We start from the raw sequence: 18,714 nt of genomic DNA, 5'->3' as shown, positions 1-18,714 counted from the left end.
TTATAAATGGATCGGTACACATATTGTTGTTGTTATTTGTATTGTGGTAGTGTCTTAGGGGACAGGGCCCTACTGTGCAAGGTGCTGTACAAACATATAGCAAATACAGTCCCTGCCTAAAGGAGTTTACATTTAAGAGAAGAGTTAGCACAATAGATTCAGGGTTGGTTATTCATATGATTGGTCACCTGACTCCCATGATGTTGTTTTTCTTCCTGGATTGGATGCCCTACATTTTATTCTCTGCAAACATTTATAATCTGTCGATCTTGCTATTGTGCAAACAATAGGGGCTTTTCAAAATGGCCAGGGAAGAATTTCTGGTGGAAGGACATAAAATATATATCTGGCTAGTATTCACTTACCACCAATAATTCCACAATTAAAAACTTGCTGACTGGGATGTTTTGTGGAGATGGAAATATAAGGGGTCATGAAGACTACCAAAGCAAATCGGTGTGTTTTATCCACAAGAATTTTTGCAAATATGTTTTTGCAGTTTTCACACCGCTCCAAACGTATATTATAGATACATACTATGTACTATAGACCCATAATGCTGATATGGTGTAGCATCTCTTTTATTAATAAGTTTAGAGATATTTCAAAGGATGAGCATCCTCTCCTAGCATCCTCAGAAGGACTAGACTGGAAGTTGTAAGTGCACATATCTTCTTTCAGTAGATTTAATATGCAAGGGTATTTGTGCATTCTATTGCTCAAATCATAATATCTGCCAATATCCTACCCAGTTGCTGGTGATTAGAATTCATCACCTTTTAGAGCACCTTGGATTTATATATTAGGCCTTTTGAATTCACATATCCCAAAGGCTATTCTAACATCTGTGGGTGCAACACTTTTAAAGGGTTATTTATCTAAAAACAGGTGTGTTGTGGTTTATTGTTATTGGAAGACAACGTAAAGCAGGTTAATATTGTACTGTAATTCTTAGTGACCTCAGAAGCTCACGTGTGCTTTCATTGACTAATAAAACACAACAAAACTGTTATTGGAGACAGGCCATAAGTTGGAATTCAAACCTCTTTGAAAAATCTAGATCTGAATCTGTCTCTGTAGTTCTGGTTCTGAGGGGGGCCTATTTTCCAGTTCCATATCTTACAAGAATCTCAGGAGATTTCTAGCATCTAAGATGTGAGAATATTATTGCAAGAACAAATTGCACATACTTGGTGCCATTGAGTCCTAACCCTAATAAACTAGATCCAGACAGTACTTTCTCAGCATATTTCAGGATCTAATCTCCCGGAGGTGATGAGAAATAAAGTGCAAACTAATGCTTTTGATCTTGCTAGAGCATGATTATGGCTGCATATCTACAACATATTGTTAGGTTAAAAAAAAGCAGATTGGGAAGAAAACTGTATTTCTATATGGAGGGCTTAAGTTTTTGAACAGCAGTTTCCCTAAATGCCACTGTTTCTTTGCATCGTCTCACTATCCTGTGGGATCAGCTCCCACCTGAGATTCCTAATACAATTAAGAAGCAAACAAAATTCAGTTTCTTGACTTTTCAGCAGCAGAAACGCTCCTTTGGTATCCCCCTTTGTTCAGTTGCTGAAATGTCCTTTTAGTCCTCAGCGCGTATACAAGCCAACTGCAAAAACCAGTTCAATTTGACCTCTCCCTTGACATTTCATATTGATTTTCCTCTATCCTTCAGAGGCATCGGTCTTCAGTCAATTGCAGCTCAGCAGATGTGAGAGTCGGAATTGAGACAGTTCATCAAAGTTCAAAATGAAAAAGCAACATTGGGTTTTGGAGATGAATTCTCTAAAGGAGATATTTAATAACTGCCCGTGTGTAATCAAAATGCAGACCATATCAGTGTACATCCAGTCATATCTATTAACCTTTTAATAAGTATTTGGGTGCAACACACTGCTTAGGGTCAGCTTTAACATATGTGTTTCTGTTTTCACAGCATACTTGCTCTTTGTAGTCAAAGCTCTGTTAAGCCACTACCTCTTTCCATGCAAGGTAGCTTGTAGTTGCCTTTGTGCATGAAGGAGAGAATACTACCGTACATTTATATAAAGCCTACTCTCCGGATATTTCAGTATTAATTAAGACTCACTTACCTACCTCAGAGTGATATTGTATGTGGATAAACTAATGTGTAGAGAAGTCAAGTAACATGCCCGAGGTTACCCAGGAAGTTAGTAGAAATGGAATCCAAGGTCCTTGTTCTCCTAATCTAATCACCAATAACATTTCCTTTCAAGAGGACAAGAAGTGTAACTTGTGCTTCTGGTTACATTTTCTTCCCAGTTGAAAGAAAGCACCTGCCCTATATTAATCAATAATTGATCTTAAGATTTCACAGACCTGCACCAGGAAGATCTGGGTAACGTTAATCTTTTGTTTGAGTTTTATAAGCCTCCAAATTAATAAAGATCTGAGTAAAAGCCTTCACCAAGAGTCCATGATCATTCACTACATTTCTCATGGGATCCAAACTAAAACCGGACCTCCAAACATCTATAAAGATTAGGAATTGGGAGTTGGAAATGATCTTTTCAGCTGACCCCATCTGACTCTGCATCTCAGTCCAGCTAATGCCAAAGATTCCATCAGCTGGCATTACATTTGCAATCGTTCCTACTACCTCTGAGATTTTTGCTTTGTTCTCTTAACCACACAGAATTGATGGTGGAGATGCCAGTGAGGGTTCATTTGTATTAAAAGCAGAGAAACGCTCAGCATTTAAATAGATTTCCCTTCCCCCTCCCCCCCCCCCCCCCCCCCCCCCCCCCGTTTTGGGAGGAAATATGGATGGAGAGAGAATACCACTCAGTTAAAGAGAAAATAGATTTGTTATGTAACATGGAATTAGCTGAAGAGCTCCCAAGAAATCCTCTCTGTGAGCTCAGCAGCCAGTGTCTGCTTCTGCAGCGCATGGAAAAACCCCTTGCAAGCTTCCATCAAAGAAGCAAAAGTAACTCCGCCCACCCCCAGCTCACTCCATCACTCATTTAGCTTTTTTATTCATTACACCTGTTTTCACACTGGAGTCATGTGACTGGGTTTTCAGGAAGACTCTGAGGCTTATTAGGTTCTGAGCTGATACTCCTCCATCAGAATTTGATGCCACTCTGTGGGTCCACCTTTAATACAGAGCTGTACCCTGGCTGAGCAGGTGCAGGGCTGTGGCAAGGATTACAAATAGCACCTGGAAGAAGTTTTCATTCTTGGTTCTTGGAGGTAACTGAAGTGCTGTTATTGCTGCTTAAAGCCAAAAAAGAAGCTTTTCACCATTCCATGGACTTGCCCTTCTTTTCCCTTTCCACAGGGCTGTCTGAGCCCAACCCAGGTAATGTCGAATAGATAGCAAACTCCATTTCCTTTAACCGTGAATGTAAATCTCAATGAAGAAATCCACATTGCTTGTACTGGGAACAGTTACTGCATATGGTGAAACAGAACTATTTCACTCTGAGCAGCACATCACTGCAGGTGGCAATGTGATTTGTGATGCATTGCACCTGTAGCCATGTTTGTACAGGACAGGTCAAGAGCCACAAGTCTGTGCAGGTGGGTAAGAGGAATAGGGTGCACTGACCTTTTCCTTACTCCTGCACAAGGGTCAGGCAACTTCATAATCTTGCTGATCTCCTGAGCTCCCTCATAGAGCCTCTAAAGATGCAAACCACTCCAAAAAGAGTGGGGGGAGGGTAGGCCATAATTCTCCTGCTCCTCCACAGTGCCAAGCAGAGCTGTTGGGGATCCCCAGGAGGAGGGACTGCACCATACTAAAGGAGGAGTGTGCTTGTGGCCCATCCCGCGTACTACAGCGAGAGCTCCCCTTTGGATAAAGTGGCCCTGCCCTGCCCTGTACTCAGGGCTGTGGCTGAAATTGTACACCTTTCAGTGACCCTACGTTGCAGATGAATTTGGTTCACTTGGTCCTGGTTAACTACATAATGCAATCGTAATTAGCACTGGTGCATTTCTCCCTCCAAGTATGTTACCAAAATTACCTTATTAATCTTCTCTCTCTCTCTCTCTCTCTCTCCCCCCCTGTGAGGCAAAGAAGTAAGTGGTGTTATGCCTGTCTTGCGGAGCAGGAAAGTGAGGTAGAAAGGTTAAGTGTCTTGTCCATGGTCAACTGGGGTCAGCATTCAGGAGTTCCTGCTTTCTAGTTCTGTGCCCAGGACATACCTGGGTCTCGCATACCTATTTCAGGGCTGGACCAGACTTAAAGCTTATTTTCCAGGATAAAGGAGAACTAGTCTCCTTATGTATTATGTTAAAGCTGTCTGTATTATCTTTATGATGAATTTTGTGCTTTGACTGAGGTTTGACTTTGTTTATGAAGAAAGGGGAGGAGCAGAGGGATAATTTATTTGTCCATGAAAGCTCTGCTCTGCTGTGACATCTGGTTTTCACTGAGGTCATGTATATTCCATAGCTTTACAGGTGAGCTGACTGAGATTCAGATTACTTGCCTGAGGCCGAACAGTGAGTGGATTATTCATATGAGAACACAAGGCCCTCCTGATTCCAGCTGTTTGCAGCAAGTACTACCAGGTCTCACAGCCTCTGTTCTACTCGGCCTGATTTTCCTCACACTTACATTGGGGCGAGCCAGGAGTAACTCCCACAAAGTCAATGGCGTTATAATGGTGTGAGAGGAAAATAAGACCTCATTGTGTCTCCCTGTGTGCGTATACAATGTCTAGCACATATAGGGTACTACCGCAGTGTAAATTATAATTAAGGCTGTGAGTCTGTCATGGAAGTCACAGATTCTGCGCCACCCTCCCCTCCGCCCCGAGAGCAACAGCAGCGGTCTCAGGCCACACCCACCCTGCCCTTCCCCAGAGCAACAGTGGCGGTCTCAGGCTGTGTGTGCCCCCCTCCCCCAGCACCAGCGAAGGTCTTGGGCCATGCCCCCCCCCCCCACACCAGTAGTGGTCCCAAGCCATGTGCCATCACACACACCCCTCCCCCAAGCATCAGCAGTGGTCCCGGGCTGTTCGCCGCTGCCCCCTGCATCAGTAGCGTCCCCGGGCCACCCCAGAGCACGAGTGGCACCCCTGGGCCGCCCCCCTCCCCAGTGCACCTGCAGTACTGCCGGAGCCCCTTACACTGGGGTGAGCCAGGAGTAACTCCCCCAAAGTCAATGGAGTTATAATAGTGTGAGAGGAAAATAAGACCTTATTGTGTCTCCCTGTGTGTGTATACAATACCTAGCACATTTAGGGTGCTACTGCCATGTAAATTATAATTGAGGCTTCGAGTCTGTCATGGAAGTCACAGATTCTGCGCCACCCCTCACCTCCCGCGAGCAGCAGCGGTGGTCTCAGGACATGCCCCCTGCCCTCCCTCTGAGCAGCAGCGGCGGTCTCAGGCTGCACGCCGCCCCTCCAGCACCAGCGAAGGTCCTGGGATGCGTTTTCCCCCCCCCCCATGGTGGTCCCAAGTCATGCGCCACATTCCCTCCCCCCGCCCCCACCAGCAGCAGCGGTCCTGGTCTACGCACTGCCACCCCTGCATCAACTGCATCCCCAGGCCACCGCTGGGCTTCCCCCCTCCCCAATGAACCCACAGTGCCACCAGAGCCCCCCCTCCAGACCAAGATTTAGTCAGGGGTATATAGTACAAGTCATGGACTGATCATGGCTGTAAATTTTTGTTTACTGCCTGTGACCTGTCCATGCCTTTTACTACAAATACCCATGACTAAATCTTAGCCTTAATTATAATGGGTTCTGTACATTGTAGCAAGAGCATTAATGGAAGACCTTGCAAGGATGACACCCTGCATGCTAGCCTGTGGTTACCTTTAGCCATCCCCTTGTGGATAACCTTGCTGTTTCTAACCCAGCTGAATATAGACCTGTGTTTAAACATAACTCCCAATTAAACCCCACTGTGCTGTTTAGCAAGGGACACTCTCAATACTGCCCTTTGGAAAACTCAGTGGGTAATAACTATATTATATGATTTGTCCATTCAAGTAGGATTCAGATTGATTGCCTCAAAATCCTTTCCATTATCAGATTGCTTAATGCTGCTAGTCATCCTCTCTGCTGTATGACTTTAAATTGTTGACGAGAAAGAGAGAGAGAGAAGTGAAGAGTGGGGAGAAAGCAGGAGAGACTGAACCAGTTTATCAAACTGTGGATACTTCGAAACTAAGGGTAGTGCAGAGGTCACTGAATCATTTGAGTGAATAACTCCTTGCCATATCCAGTACAACTGGTGACTGGAATGCCTACTGCACTGGCAGTGGAAGAAGAGGGAAGTTTATTTCAATGGAGAGAGAGAGAGAGAGAGTGCGCATGCGTGTATATCCATCCATTTCCATCCCTCCTGAAATGTTCACAGCTGCAAAGGGTGGCGAAATCCACTTGGCCTCCCTTCTTAACTTTTCCACTTTTAATGGCCTCAGACTCTATATAAATGTTTAGCTGTCTAAATACCTCTGATGGTGGAGTTAAAATATCATTGGCATAGCAAGCGCACCACGGAATGAATGTTTTTAACTCTGATCAGACCCCTCTCATGATCACTTGGTGGGACGCATGGTGGTTGGTAAGCACTTGCCCTAGAGTACCAGGAACTCAAAGGGATCAAAGTCTGCTTTTTATCATTTCCCTCTTTGTATGAGGCTTTCTGTTGAGGGTTTGTCCCGGGTTTTTCACTGTGTGTGTCAGCTCTTATGTTTCCAGCATTAGTGCTCTTAAAGCCTTCACAGACTGAACCCTGTCCTCTCTTCATGACTCCTTCCCTCCCAAAAAAAGGTCCTACCCATTCTTCATGATTTATTTGCTACAATCAGCAGCATCTCATCCATGCACTCCCACAGGGGCTAATACAGAGGTAGACTAGTTAAACTTATCAGCACCCCAGACTGATCAAATGAACTGTTCCCTTTACTCTAAGAACTCCTTACCTAGGGAAGTTTTACCATTAGCAGGATGAAAGATCCTTGGGCTTGGGAGAGAAACTCTTCAGAGTCTCTTCTGCTAAGGAATCAGAGGGGGTTTGGCGCACAGGCCCACAAGTACCATATGGATCACCAGGGAGTCACTGGGAGCACTAGGACAGTATTTCTATGTGAATGAGTGGCAGGGCACCCATGAGCCCCTCAAGGAAAGAGTGCAAAGGAAACTGTGAGTAGCTCATGTAGGAGACTATATGGCCCTATAAGACAAAGTCCTGGCTGGGATGATTTAGTCGGGGTTGATCCTGCTTTGAGCAGGGGGTTGGACTATATGACCTCCTGAGGTCTCTTCAATCCCTAATCTTCTATGTTTCTATGATAACCCAGACTTCATCGAGCAATTATGTGCTTTGTCTGCATTTCTTTTCCAGTCAGACTCTCCTTGACTGGTCTGTGCATGGTGGATAACTCATACGTCTTATGCAGTGCTGATAGTGTTACAAAAGCTGGACTGTGGCATCCTAATGAATCTGAAATACTGCGAAAGCTGGATGCCAAATAGAAAAGGCACAGTGAGAACAATGTATAGCCTCAGCCTTCTAGGAAGTGTATTAAAGGATTGGGAATTGTATGGAGTTTTGTTAATCTCTCTCCTAGGCTGATATTTCTGCCCTACAGAGAGACAATGATATTTTCCCCTCATATAGAGACATGATTGACAATTTCTACCATAATGGGACAAAATTGGCAATTTTCCTGCAGAGCAAAGCAGGTGACAATTTTCCTTTGGAGAGACACAAGGCAACAGTTTTCCCATGGAGAGGCAGTGCACTCCCATAAAGAGCTGCATCTGACAATTTCTCCATAGAGAGAGACTCACCCAATCATTTTCCCCAAGGAGGGAATCGTCCAACAGTATTTCCCATTTAGACAAGGCTTCACGAGGGCAGTGTTGTAGATGCAGCTCAAACGAGAGCTGAGCTGATCGCTGAGCAGGCCTTAAGCAGCCCTCTCCTACTGGCAGTTAGGGAGTGCAGTATTGAACCACTGTCACTCTAGTGTATTTCTTATGTGTTAAGGCATGTAAGTCAGCACTCAGGCACTTTCGAAAATCCCACTAGGCACCTACCTGCATTTTTAGGTGCTTAAATACCTTTAAAATCTGGCCAAGAGCCGTCCTTTTCCTTGAATTTTAACATGAATTGGGGACCCTTCGCTGTTTCAGAATTATACTATGAGCAATCAGTATTTCTTTCCTGAGGTGTGAACCTTTCCCAATCCCTCTATGTAATACAGAATGAGCTCCTGTTGCACAGAATAATAGGCCAACAGACCTAAAGGAAACAATTAACTAGCCCCTTGTGCAGAATCTCCAGAGGAGGAGAAACAGTTTTGTCTGGACTTTCTGTGCCGTCATGATCGGCTGTTTGGGTCAACCGTCTCCCTCCTCTTTCACCTCAGCTTCACTCCACACCTGTCCCTCTTGCCTTCTTCTCCCTGCCCTTTGGCCTTCCCATGCCCTCCTAACTAACTCTCCTCCCTTTCCCCCGAACAATCATGGAAGAAACATGCCGTTTGCTGCCATCACAGTGTTCACTGTGCCTGTGTGTTCCAGTCCTTCCCCCTCCTTGTGTCTGCCCTATCTATTTAAAAGAAACAGCCTCTTGCTCCATCCTGGCTTCTTTTCACAGCACAGAAAATGTTTAGCGTTTCCTGATGTTGCCTCTCCTCTGTCTTCACTTGCTGTGATGAAATCTTTTACCTGAATGGAAATCAGTTGTCTCCAATGGGACTCCTTGTTACATCTGCACTGAGGGGTGACATTGCGCCAAATATGCTGGGACAGGCTTGAATTAGTAGTTGCCAATGGAATCGCCAAGGAAGCCAATTGTTGTGGCAGCATGGAATCAGAAACTGTGAGGCTGTGCTGAGTGGCGAGGCCTCCTGTGGTCTCTGGTAACAATGCGATTCATAGACTTCTACATTTCCAGTCAGCATTGGTTATTTATTGTGATTAAAGTTTAAATGGAGAAAAGAGCATAAAAGCCCTTGGTTGGTGCTGATCTTATTTATTGATGAGTAAACCTCAGTCCAAGTAGTGGGTTTGAAGCTGCCTTGCAAAAAGGATCCTACTGGAGATGGGCTGAATTTCAGCGAAGATCCAGTGTTATGGGGTGTTTTGGCTCCAGAATTTTCATTCAGGCCCATCTCTAAATCTTTTCCTGCTTCTTGCAGTTCTGGTTTTCCAGCCTATCTGAGAAGTGACAGGGTCCCAATGTTGCAGACATAGGGACCTGTTTTACATAAAAGAATTTTGGCCCATACTTGAATCAAGACATTTGGAAATTATGGCCTCTTTTGTAGCCATGACTGGACACGTCCTTTGCCCCACATGCACATTTCCTCATTCTTCAGCATGGATGTGCCCCATGGTGGAAGGTGATGGAGACATCTGTGAAAGTAACGGTCCTCCCTGCTTTTGAGGCCCCCATTTTCTGGGACCCTTCTCAGGGCATTCAGGAGAAGTAGATGCCTGGTCACTTCCTTGGGCTGCTCTGAAGAGCATTTTTCCCCCTGGCAGTGGCTTTTCATTTGACTTCAGACCTCTGGAATGAGGGCAAGGTTGGCACAGCATATACAATGACTGTTGAAGATTGGGGTTAAAAAGATGATCAGTAAAAAAGGCAAATGTAATAATAACAATAACAACCTGTACAAAAAGAGCATGGGGAAAAGCAATGGAGTATATTTTGACATTCAGCCGAGAGGGAATCTCACTCCCAAGAACAATAGCCTGTGGAATATTCAGTTCCTGGTGAAATGTATCAAAAATTTGCCCTGTTGTTTTTTTTAACACCACCATTGTCTTGTTCTTGCTGGTATTTCCCATTCATTCATAGTATTCTTCAGATATTCCGGGGCTTTTTTGTTGTTGCTGTTTGTAGTTTTTGACATTTCCCAGTTCTACAGCATCAGCAATAATTCCTCCTGCTTGTGTGCTATAGATTTAACACTTCCAGCCTTGACACAAGCTCATACACATACGTACACACCGAATGGAAATGATGCAGCCATTAAAGAAAGCCTCATGAGTCAGTCCACCTGGTGCGAGCAAACCCGTAATTATTACACCGAAGACATGAGCTCTCTGCAGACCAGCTCAGATCTTTTATTTTCTGTTGTTGTTGGGGTGTTGGTTTTTTATTTAGTTATTTAAAAAAACCTGCAGGTCAGCAGAATTCCTGCTGGCGATTAAAGGAGCCCAGCTTGGATCCTGCTGTGAGCTACGCCATTCTGATTTGTAGAGAGATCATTTGTTCTGGCACTTCAGGCAATTTCCCCGCCCCCTCCCCCCCATCCTACTCCAGAACTCAGGAGTTCGCAGCCCAGCACTCAGATAGGGGATAATAACATTGAACAAATGTTTGCACTCAGTATGGTCTTCTGAAAGTCAATCTCTGGCAGCACTTTTTGTGGTACATGAAACAGTCAGGCTGGCTGCCAGGTTAAGCCACTTATTTTCTAGACAGAAGGTGGGTCTGAATATTAGCCCAACTGTCAATGGAACAGCAGTGGAGGGGTTTTTCTAAAAAGAATTTCAGTGCTAGTGAAAGGGACTAAATGGAGACTGGAGTCCTCTCTTCAACCACGGCACAAGGGTAGCCCGTGCAACAGCAATACAAACTTGCACCATGACACCCTGCCTCACCCTAACCTGTAGTGACCATCTGTAGAGATGGATCAGACCTGATAGATGGCCCACTCAGTCCTCAGCCTCTGTTGATGCCACCAGCAAGGGTCCATATGTGATGAGGACCACAAGTTTTTGAGAGAGACACATGTCCTGCTGATGACATTCAGAAATTTAATTTTATAAATGGGCCCCAAATTGCTGAACTTCATTGGTCCTCAGCCTCTATTGATGCCACCAACAAGGGTCCATATGTGATGAGGACCACAAGGTTTTGAGAGAGAGACATTGACATTCAGAAATTTAATTTTATAAATGGGTCCCAAATTGCTGAACTTCATTGGTCTCCTTTGTAAACTGCTCAAATTGTGATGTATTCAGGGAGTAACAAGATTAAGCTGTATGTTTGCAGTAGCTATGAAATTTTACATCGACTTCCAGTTGCTCATCACTTTGATTTTCAGCAAGCAGGAATAGTGTGTAAGGCTTTACGTTTTTGGGCTAGTGTTGCATTGTTGATATATTGATCTCCCATGGTCCTTCTTGCTCATTGCACTTATTAAAGATGAAGTAGCTTCAACTATGCAGGGTAAAATCCTTCAAATATGGGCATTTTGTCTACTTTATGTCAAATCCAGACCCAGTATAAATGGGGATGCAATTCCACTGATTCCAATCGAGTTGTATCTCCTTATAGCAGAGCCAGTTTTAGCCCTGCAATTCTTGTGTTCTCCACCTTTTGGATTCATTCCAGCTGTGCAGTCAAAGTGATGCCTCATTTTGTAATGCTGCATTTTAATTTAGGAAATTAATATTTTGTAGTGCATGATTTATAATGACTCTCTGAACAGCACTGTAGGGTGCCTTGCACATGAATGATGAAATGCAACTAAAGATTGTACTGTATAGTTTAAAATTGTCAGACAAAATTAAATGGTGAGAAAGCATGACAGTCTCACTGGTCATTGCATTTTGGTGCTCGACCTTTGTGCTGAAAATGTCTAAGATCTCAGAACACCAACGCCAGCTTTTCCTTATCATGATGTAAAGAGGCGGAACTCAAGGGAAAATATGAAGTTTCACCCCCAAAAAGAGCCTAATGTGCACGGTTTTAGTGTCGCACTGACACCAACATCAATGTGAGTTTAGGGTCCCCAGCACCATGAAGGATCAGGCTCAAAGGCTGAAGGGTTCTTAGGAAAAAGTAGGGACAAAACTTGAGTTTGGCTCAAATTTCCCTTCTTTCTCTCGATATTTTAATGTTGCACATTCAGATGCCGATATCGGAAGAAACTTACCCTGTGGGCTGGTTAATTAAATAAATGTCCATTATGGGATTTCTTGCACCTTCCTCTGAGGCACCAGGTGCTGGCTACTGTCAGAAACCGATTACTGGGTTAGATGAACCTAAGGTCTGATGTAGAATGGCAATTCCTATGTTCCTATCCTTTTGTTACCATCCTTTCTATACAGATACAGTCACTGATTTGCCACTAAATACTGTCCAAGCAAACACATTAGAACATTCCAACTGGCCATGTTAGCCCAGGCCCTGATTCAGGAAAGCACTTAAGTTAATCATATGCTTACATGCTTTCCTGATTTGGGGCCCCAGTGTGCCATTGTTGCATGACCAGTCTTCCTCTAAGATCGTATTGATTCAACTTACAGCATGTTTTATGTTGCCGTTTTTCTTTTGTCCTGCAGTTTTTGAAGAGCCTGAAGACCCAAGTAACAGATCATTTTTTTCTGAGATCATCTCCTCAATTTCTGATGTTAAATTCAGTCACAGTGGAAGGTATATCATGACCAGGGACTATCTCACCGTCAAAGTATGGGACCTGAACATGGAGAACAGGCCTATTGAGACATACCAGGTATTTCATCTTCAAGGCTGATGGGACAAGAAACATTTAAAACTAAATAGGAACAGTTGTAAGGATTTGGAATAAATGGGAAAGGACCAGATTTCACCTTTCAGTGATGGGTGCACAAGTTCATGATAGAAAGGGTTAGGGTAAACATACAAAGTATAAGAACCTGCCCCTACTCCCACAGAAGTTTTGCCTGTGATTTCAGTGGGAGCATATCTATAAAATATGAGCTTGAGTGACTTGATAAATTATAACCTTCTTGATTTTTTTCCTTTTATGGTTTTGGATGGATTGGTGAAACTAATTTGGTGAAAGTGAGGAATTGATTTTCAGGCATATTTTGGACAGGTGTTGTGCAGAGTGCCCCAGTAGACCTTCCTTAATCCAGACCTGCAGCACCAGATACCATTCCAATGCTGAGTCCCTTAACACAGACCTGTCACTGTTCTTCAGTCCACTGGGGACTTGAGCCATCTTTGAAATGGTAACATTCATTTTTCATAAGCTAGACTGTAAAATGATTGAAAGTGCATATACAACTGAACACACTTAAACACGCCATCCAACTCCATTTAGAGAACACAGTGAACCAGTCAATATATCCATCAATGCCTTTGGTTGAGGATGTATTAGTAAGTACTACAGCAGGAACAAACTTCACATTTGTAAGGCACTGGGCTATATAGGTGAAATGCAGACAAACTGGCTATGCTTTTTGATGTGTTTTGGATCTTTGATTATTAGCGGTACATATGCCCAATGGCCTGTGATGGGATGTTAGATGGGGTGGGATCTGAGTTACTACAGAGAATTCTTTCCTGGGTGTCTGCCTGGTGAGTCTTGCCCACATGCTCAGGGTTTAGCTGATTGCCATATTTGGGGTCGGGAAGGAATTTTCCTCCAGGGCAGATTGGCAGAGGCCCTGGGGGTTTTTCGCCTTCCTCTGCAGCGTGGGGCACAGGTCACTTACTGGAAGATTCTCTGCACCTTGAAGTCTTTAAACCATGATTTGAGGACTTCAATAGCTCAGACATAGATTAGGGGTTTATTACAGGAGTGGGTGGGTGAGATTCTGTGGCCTGCGTTGTGCAGGAGGTCAGACTAGACGATCATGACGGTCCCTTCTGACCTTAAAGTCTATGACTGTATGACTTCAGGCTTTAGCAGAACTTCCACAAAGCACAGTCTTGTTTTCATTCCACGGCCTTGTGTCTTTGCTGTTAGGTACACGATTACCTCCGAAGCAAGCTGTGCTCGCTCTATGAGAATGACTGCATCTTCGATAAATTTGAATGTGTGTGGAATGGGTCTGACAGGTGAGATGCATCATCATGAATTATAAGAGGGGATTTTTCTCTGATGGTTCCCCAAACCACCCATTGTATTATTCGTTCTGTACTCAAAATGTGCTGTCAGTTTGGGAGGATTTTTCTTACACAGCAGAGAAGTTGAATTCCTGTGTTAAGTGCAAAATGTAACGCAACCTTAACCACAACCAGTATGGACATAATACTATTGGCTCTTCTCTCCCTTCTGCTCTGTAGTTCTTTGACTGACCTCTTTGTGGGTGACATGAATGTTTGGTGCACAGTTTGGAGTTCTTTTCGTAAATATATGGATAGAAACAGAGATTGGCCTAACCCAGAACCGCATGTTCAAACTCCTCCAAATTTCAGGCATTATTGGGGGTGGGGAGATGCTGTCAGATTCAAATCATTGAATTTGAATCTATGCCCGAAGTTTTGGTACCACATCATCCAAACTTTCTGGTTCTGGTTTGGATGTGGTTGAAATCTCAGGAGACCAGTTGTTCATGTGGAGATTTTGGCTCAAGAAGATGACGATATAGTTTGGCCCAAAATTGCAGAAATTCTTGCATTAGTCACACCATTCAAGGTGGCAGAAATCAAGTAGGATTGCCTGATTTTGTACGATTTCTGCAATTGTGGGCCAAAATCTTATGCAAATTCAGCACCCTCAAAACATAAACCCAGGATTAATTGGGCCTTGAGCCCAAATCCCATATCTAATCTGGTTCCAAATAATGCCTCCTTGCAAGGTTGGTTTTTTTTGCATTTAATAATGGGTGAAATTCAGAGTACAGGTCAGAAAAAATTCATGTCGAACTATGAGATTCTTATTCAGTCTGTACTCCGGAAAAACTCACTGACTTCCATGGGAATTCTCCTTGAATAAGTACTGAGAAAAGACTTGATGAGATGTATGGGCTTATTTAAATATATCCAAAGATCTTTGGTCTGATAAAAGGAATGGAGTTCTCCAGAACTTCCTGATACTGGCTGGTTGGAAGTTCTGCAAGAATAGCCTTTTTCAATGAACTTCTCACTCATCCAAGCCCAATAAATATAGAGGCATGGGGAAAAAAATTAAAAACTCAAAGGAAAGTTACCAAAGTCATTCCTAGCCCTTGGGGAAGGAGGAAGGCCGCCATCTTGAGGTCAATCTATCACAAACCACTATGGCTAATTCAGGAGTGACATTGTCTCTCATCATGCCCTTATTGTCCAGAAGGATAGTGAATCTGATCTGATGCCTCAAGATTGGGGAAGGGAGAGTAAGACATAGAAGCTTAAGAGGCCCTAAGCTCTAGCTGCTGTGCCATCCTCATATGGCATAATTAACTCTCATCTGATCTTTCCACTTGCTTCACAGTGTCATAATGACCGGCTCCTACAACAATTTCTTCAGAATGTTTGACCGCAACACCAAGCGTGACGTAACCCTGGAGGCCTCTAGGGAAAACAGCAAACCCCGGGCCATACTCAAGCCCCGCAAAGTGTGCGTTGGGGGCAAACGGAGGAAAGACGAAATTAGCGTGGACAGTCTGGACTTCAGCAAAAAGATCTTGCATACAGCTTGGCATCCTTCAGAAAATATCATTGCAGTGGCCGCAACAAATAACCTGTATATATTCCAGGACAAGGTTAACTAGGAGGACAAGTTATTCTTTAGGAATCTCATGTACAGAATATTAGTAAACACAAGTTTTAAAATGTTTCTTTTCTTTTCCCTCTTTCCTGTTCATTTGTTTAATTATTCCTCTGCAGATACTGTGTAGAGGCATGCAAACAGATTCCAATATCCCCTACCTCCCACTCACCTTAAAGCAACGGGTTGGCAAACCCAGTAGGTACTGGTATCATGGTTTGTTTTTTTTTTTTTTTTTTTTTAAAGAGTTGAGAGCTAACAGATGTAATGATCCCTTCAATAGCTGGCTTGGATTTCTGATGCTTTTATTACATCCAGTACTCTTTGGTGGTTCCTAGTGTTGTTTGGTTCTAGACGTCTGCTGGTTTAAATTGAGGTTAATACTGTAGTATGGTATTTAAAAATTCAATTAAGGTCAGAAAAGAAGGTGTGTGTATGTGTGTTGTTTCTAATTAAGCAATCCCAGAGTTTTTAGTATCATTTGAAATATTCCACTTGCAGAATGATGTTGCCCTTGCCAATATTTTTTTTTAATTTGCCTTTTTTCTCCTGCATTTCTCCCCCCCCTCCTCCCCCAGTGGAGATAGCGAAACCAAACATAAAATGGAAAGATCAGATTTGCAGTGGACAGGTTTAAAATTGGGGGGGAGGGGAAGGGGAGGTAGGAGGGAAAGTTCAACTTTACACTCTAATCAAGGCTGCTACCTTCCTCCTTCGCATCCCACAGAAACTCTTAAGGATTTGGCTCTGTAGATACTGTGGTGCCTTTTTTTGGTATATGACATACCTTTATAAATAATGCTTCCAAAATGCATCTATTGCAAACCAAAATGAATCTGGGCTTTTCGTCTGCATTTCCTGTGTTTTGCTTTGGTCATTTTTAATTGTTCTGTTTTAATCTCTTGCATGTTATGACTGAGTCTCGCTCTTCCTTTTTAAAAAAAAAATATTTATTTATTTATATTTGAATGACACAATCTAAGTTACTAATTTATGACATTGTGGAAAAAAAAATACCACCACCACCACCACCACATACTGCTGTCTGCACCTGACCGCTTTGAAGAGAGGGTATCCATGGTTCTGTGGTATAATAGTAATAAATAAGAGCTCTTCCTCTTGGCAAGGCTGCCCCTAAGGATTATTCAGGTCCCTTCTTTATCTGAGCAATTGTACAATATAAAACTGAAATTTTATTCAATCTGTAGGTGGCTACATGGTGGTCAATGTGCTGTGCATTCTTGCAGCTTGTGAACCCTGGGCAAAAGAGACAACAGCTGTGATTGTTGCAGTGAAATTTACTAGATTTTTTTTTAAAGGCAAAGCATACTCTTTAAAGCCTCTTTTGTAAGGCATGAGTTGGATTTCCAGCATGTCCTGCAAGACTTACCAAGTCCTATACCTTACAAGAAAGACTGACTGCCACTTTACTCAAGGGACATAAATACCATAAGGAAATTACACAAACTGCACAGCTACTGGGGACCTTCACTTAATATCTCTGGGGCAGGAGGAAGTCACTGTTGAAGTACTTGGAACCAAGCTTCTAATTATTATTTAACTACTTAATACCCTGTCAGCTGTTCATGAGACTGCTCAGGACAGGAACAGATAAGTTTGCCTTGTTTAAAGGAATGATTACAAGGGAAAAAAATTATGCTGGCTTATAAATTTATTACAAAAAATTGCTTTCAGGAGTAACCTGTTTTTTAAAATGAAATGATTAAAAAATAGCAAAAGTAAACGTCTTTTTTTTTTTTTTTTTTTTTTAATTTCCTGTAAAGAGAGCCTGCACTCTGGCATCAGAAGTAAAATTGTCTCAAATGTGTATTGGTGTGGTTTCACTGATTGATGTGGTTTCTAAATGCTGCATGAGCTTAAACTTTTAATGCCAGGATTGTTCCTGGGGAGACTCAAAATCAGCTGTCTGTCAGTCTCTGATCATGCTGTTGGAAGTGCTGCTAGGCATGTCAGAGGGACCTAATAAATCCTCCTGTCTTAGTGAATGTGTGGGTAATTTGGGTGGCAGGGTGGCTCAGAGAGTGGTAGTGGGAAATAGAGCCTTTCACCTCCAGTTTGCTGGTTGGTCTCTATCCCAGGTCAGTACAGGCTTGATCCTGCCAGTGGCACAAGGGGTTGTGCTACTGCATGGGTGGGATCCACAACAGTGCTGAGCAGTGTGGTGATCCTGTTGCATCCAGTGCAAAGAGCTTAGCTAATGTGGCAGCCACATAGCAGAGGTGAGCTCAGAGAGGGCAGAAAGGTGTGGTGATGGGTGGAGTCAAGGCATGGCACCACAACCCCAATGGAAGTGCATTCATCAAAAAGATGCCCCCCCCACTACCACCAAATTCCCTTATGCCTACCTGCTGCAAGTAGAGGGGTAGGCAGGGCAGCTGCACCACAATCCAGTGGTGCTAAATATGGCAGCTGTGCTTAGCTTGCTCCCTCTAGGATCCAGGGAATCCTAAACCAAGATGGCATATCAGGGGAGAAAGCCTTCCCTTACCGTCTAATCACACCTGTAGGCTTCAAGACCAGCCAGGGAATGAGGCGAACACTGAAAAACAAACCATCCTCAAGAAGATTTGACAGAACAACTTGATCATATCAAGCTCCCTGTGAGTCTGCTTCTGCCTTGGCATTATTGCCATTAACCTTTAGTAAGCACCCAAGCATGTGGCTCCGTCTGAGGTTTCTAAAACGCCTGGAAACATGTATAACCGCACTTTCAAAAGGGTCTGCTAATGACAGGGGCCTGTTTCACCAATGTGCTGCAGTACCCATTGAAATCAGTGAGAAAAGAATTGGACCCAAGAATTTTATATTGTCCCTATTCTCTCTTGCGCGCGCGCACACACACACACACCTACCTTTGTGATGAAGTTCCACAGCCATGACAGACATGCCATAGGACTTATCAAGGTTTCTCTCTATGAAGGAAAAGAAACTATGCTCATGGCTCTCTGTGAGGATCAGTACAGCCCCGGCGTAACTGGTGAATGGCAATTTTTAGAGAAGTCCTAAAGTACAGGTCAGTGGAGACTGGCGACTTCAGAAAAGGCACAGGTGAAAATGACGAATGAGCACATGCTACTGTAAATAGGTTCAGAGCATGTAACCAGGCAATGTCTGTCATGCCCGCCCTGAGCAGCCCCTACCACTACACCTATAAATACAATGGGAACACGGTGAAATGGACAGCCTTCTGGTTTGTTTTCCTGCACTACTTGTTAACAGCTGAATTCACCTCTCATGTTCTCTAGTGCAGCAAACGTTTCCCTAGT

General features: G+C 43.5%; 1 protein-coding gene across 3 annotated transcripts in view; it reads left to right on the top strand.

Annotated features, from left to right (window-relative positions):
* The window catches only part of PPP2R2B (protein phosphatase 2 regulatory subunit Bbeta), a 236,641-nt gene extending 219,470 nt beyond the window's left edge, over positions 1-17,171 (top strand). For all 3 annotated transcript variants that reach the window (XM_034780480.1, XM_034780481.1, XM_034780482.1), the window contains 3 exons: positions 12,312-12,481; positions 13,703-13,794; positions 15,152-17,171. In XM_034780480.1, coding sequence (XP_034636371.1) covers positions 12,312-12,481; positions 13,703-13,794; positions 15,152-15,431 — 542 coding nt within the window. In that variant the 3' untranslated portion in view covers positions 15,432-17,171. The remainder of the gene's footprint in view (positions 1-12,311; positions 12,482-13,702; positions 13,795-15,151) is intronic.
* The last annotated feature ends 1,543 nt before the right edge of the window (positions 17,172-18,714 follow it).

The sequence above is a fragment of the Trachemys scripta genome, chromosome 8 (genome assembly GCF_013100865.1).
Source record: "Trachemys scripta elegans isolate TJP31775 chromosome 8, CAS_Tse_1.0, whole genome shotgun sequence".
NCBI classification, from domain to species: Eukaryota; Metazoa; Chordata; order Testudines; family Emydidae; genus Trachemys; species Trachemys scripta.
The sequence above is the reverse complement of the archived record's forward strand: the minus strand, read 5'-3'. Positions and strand labels throughout refer to the sequence as shown.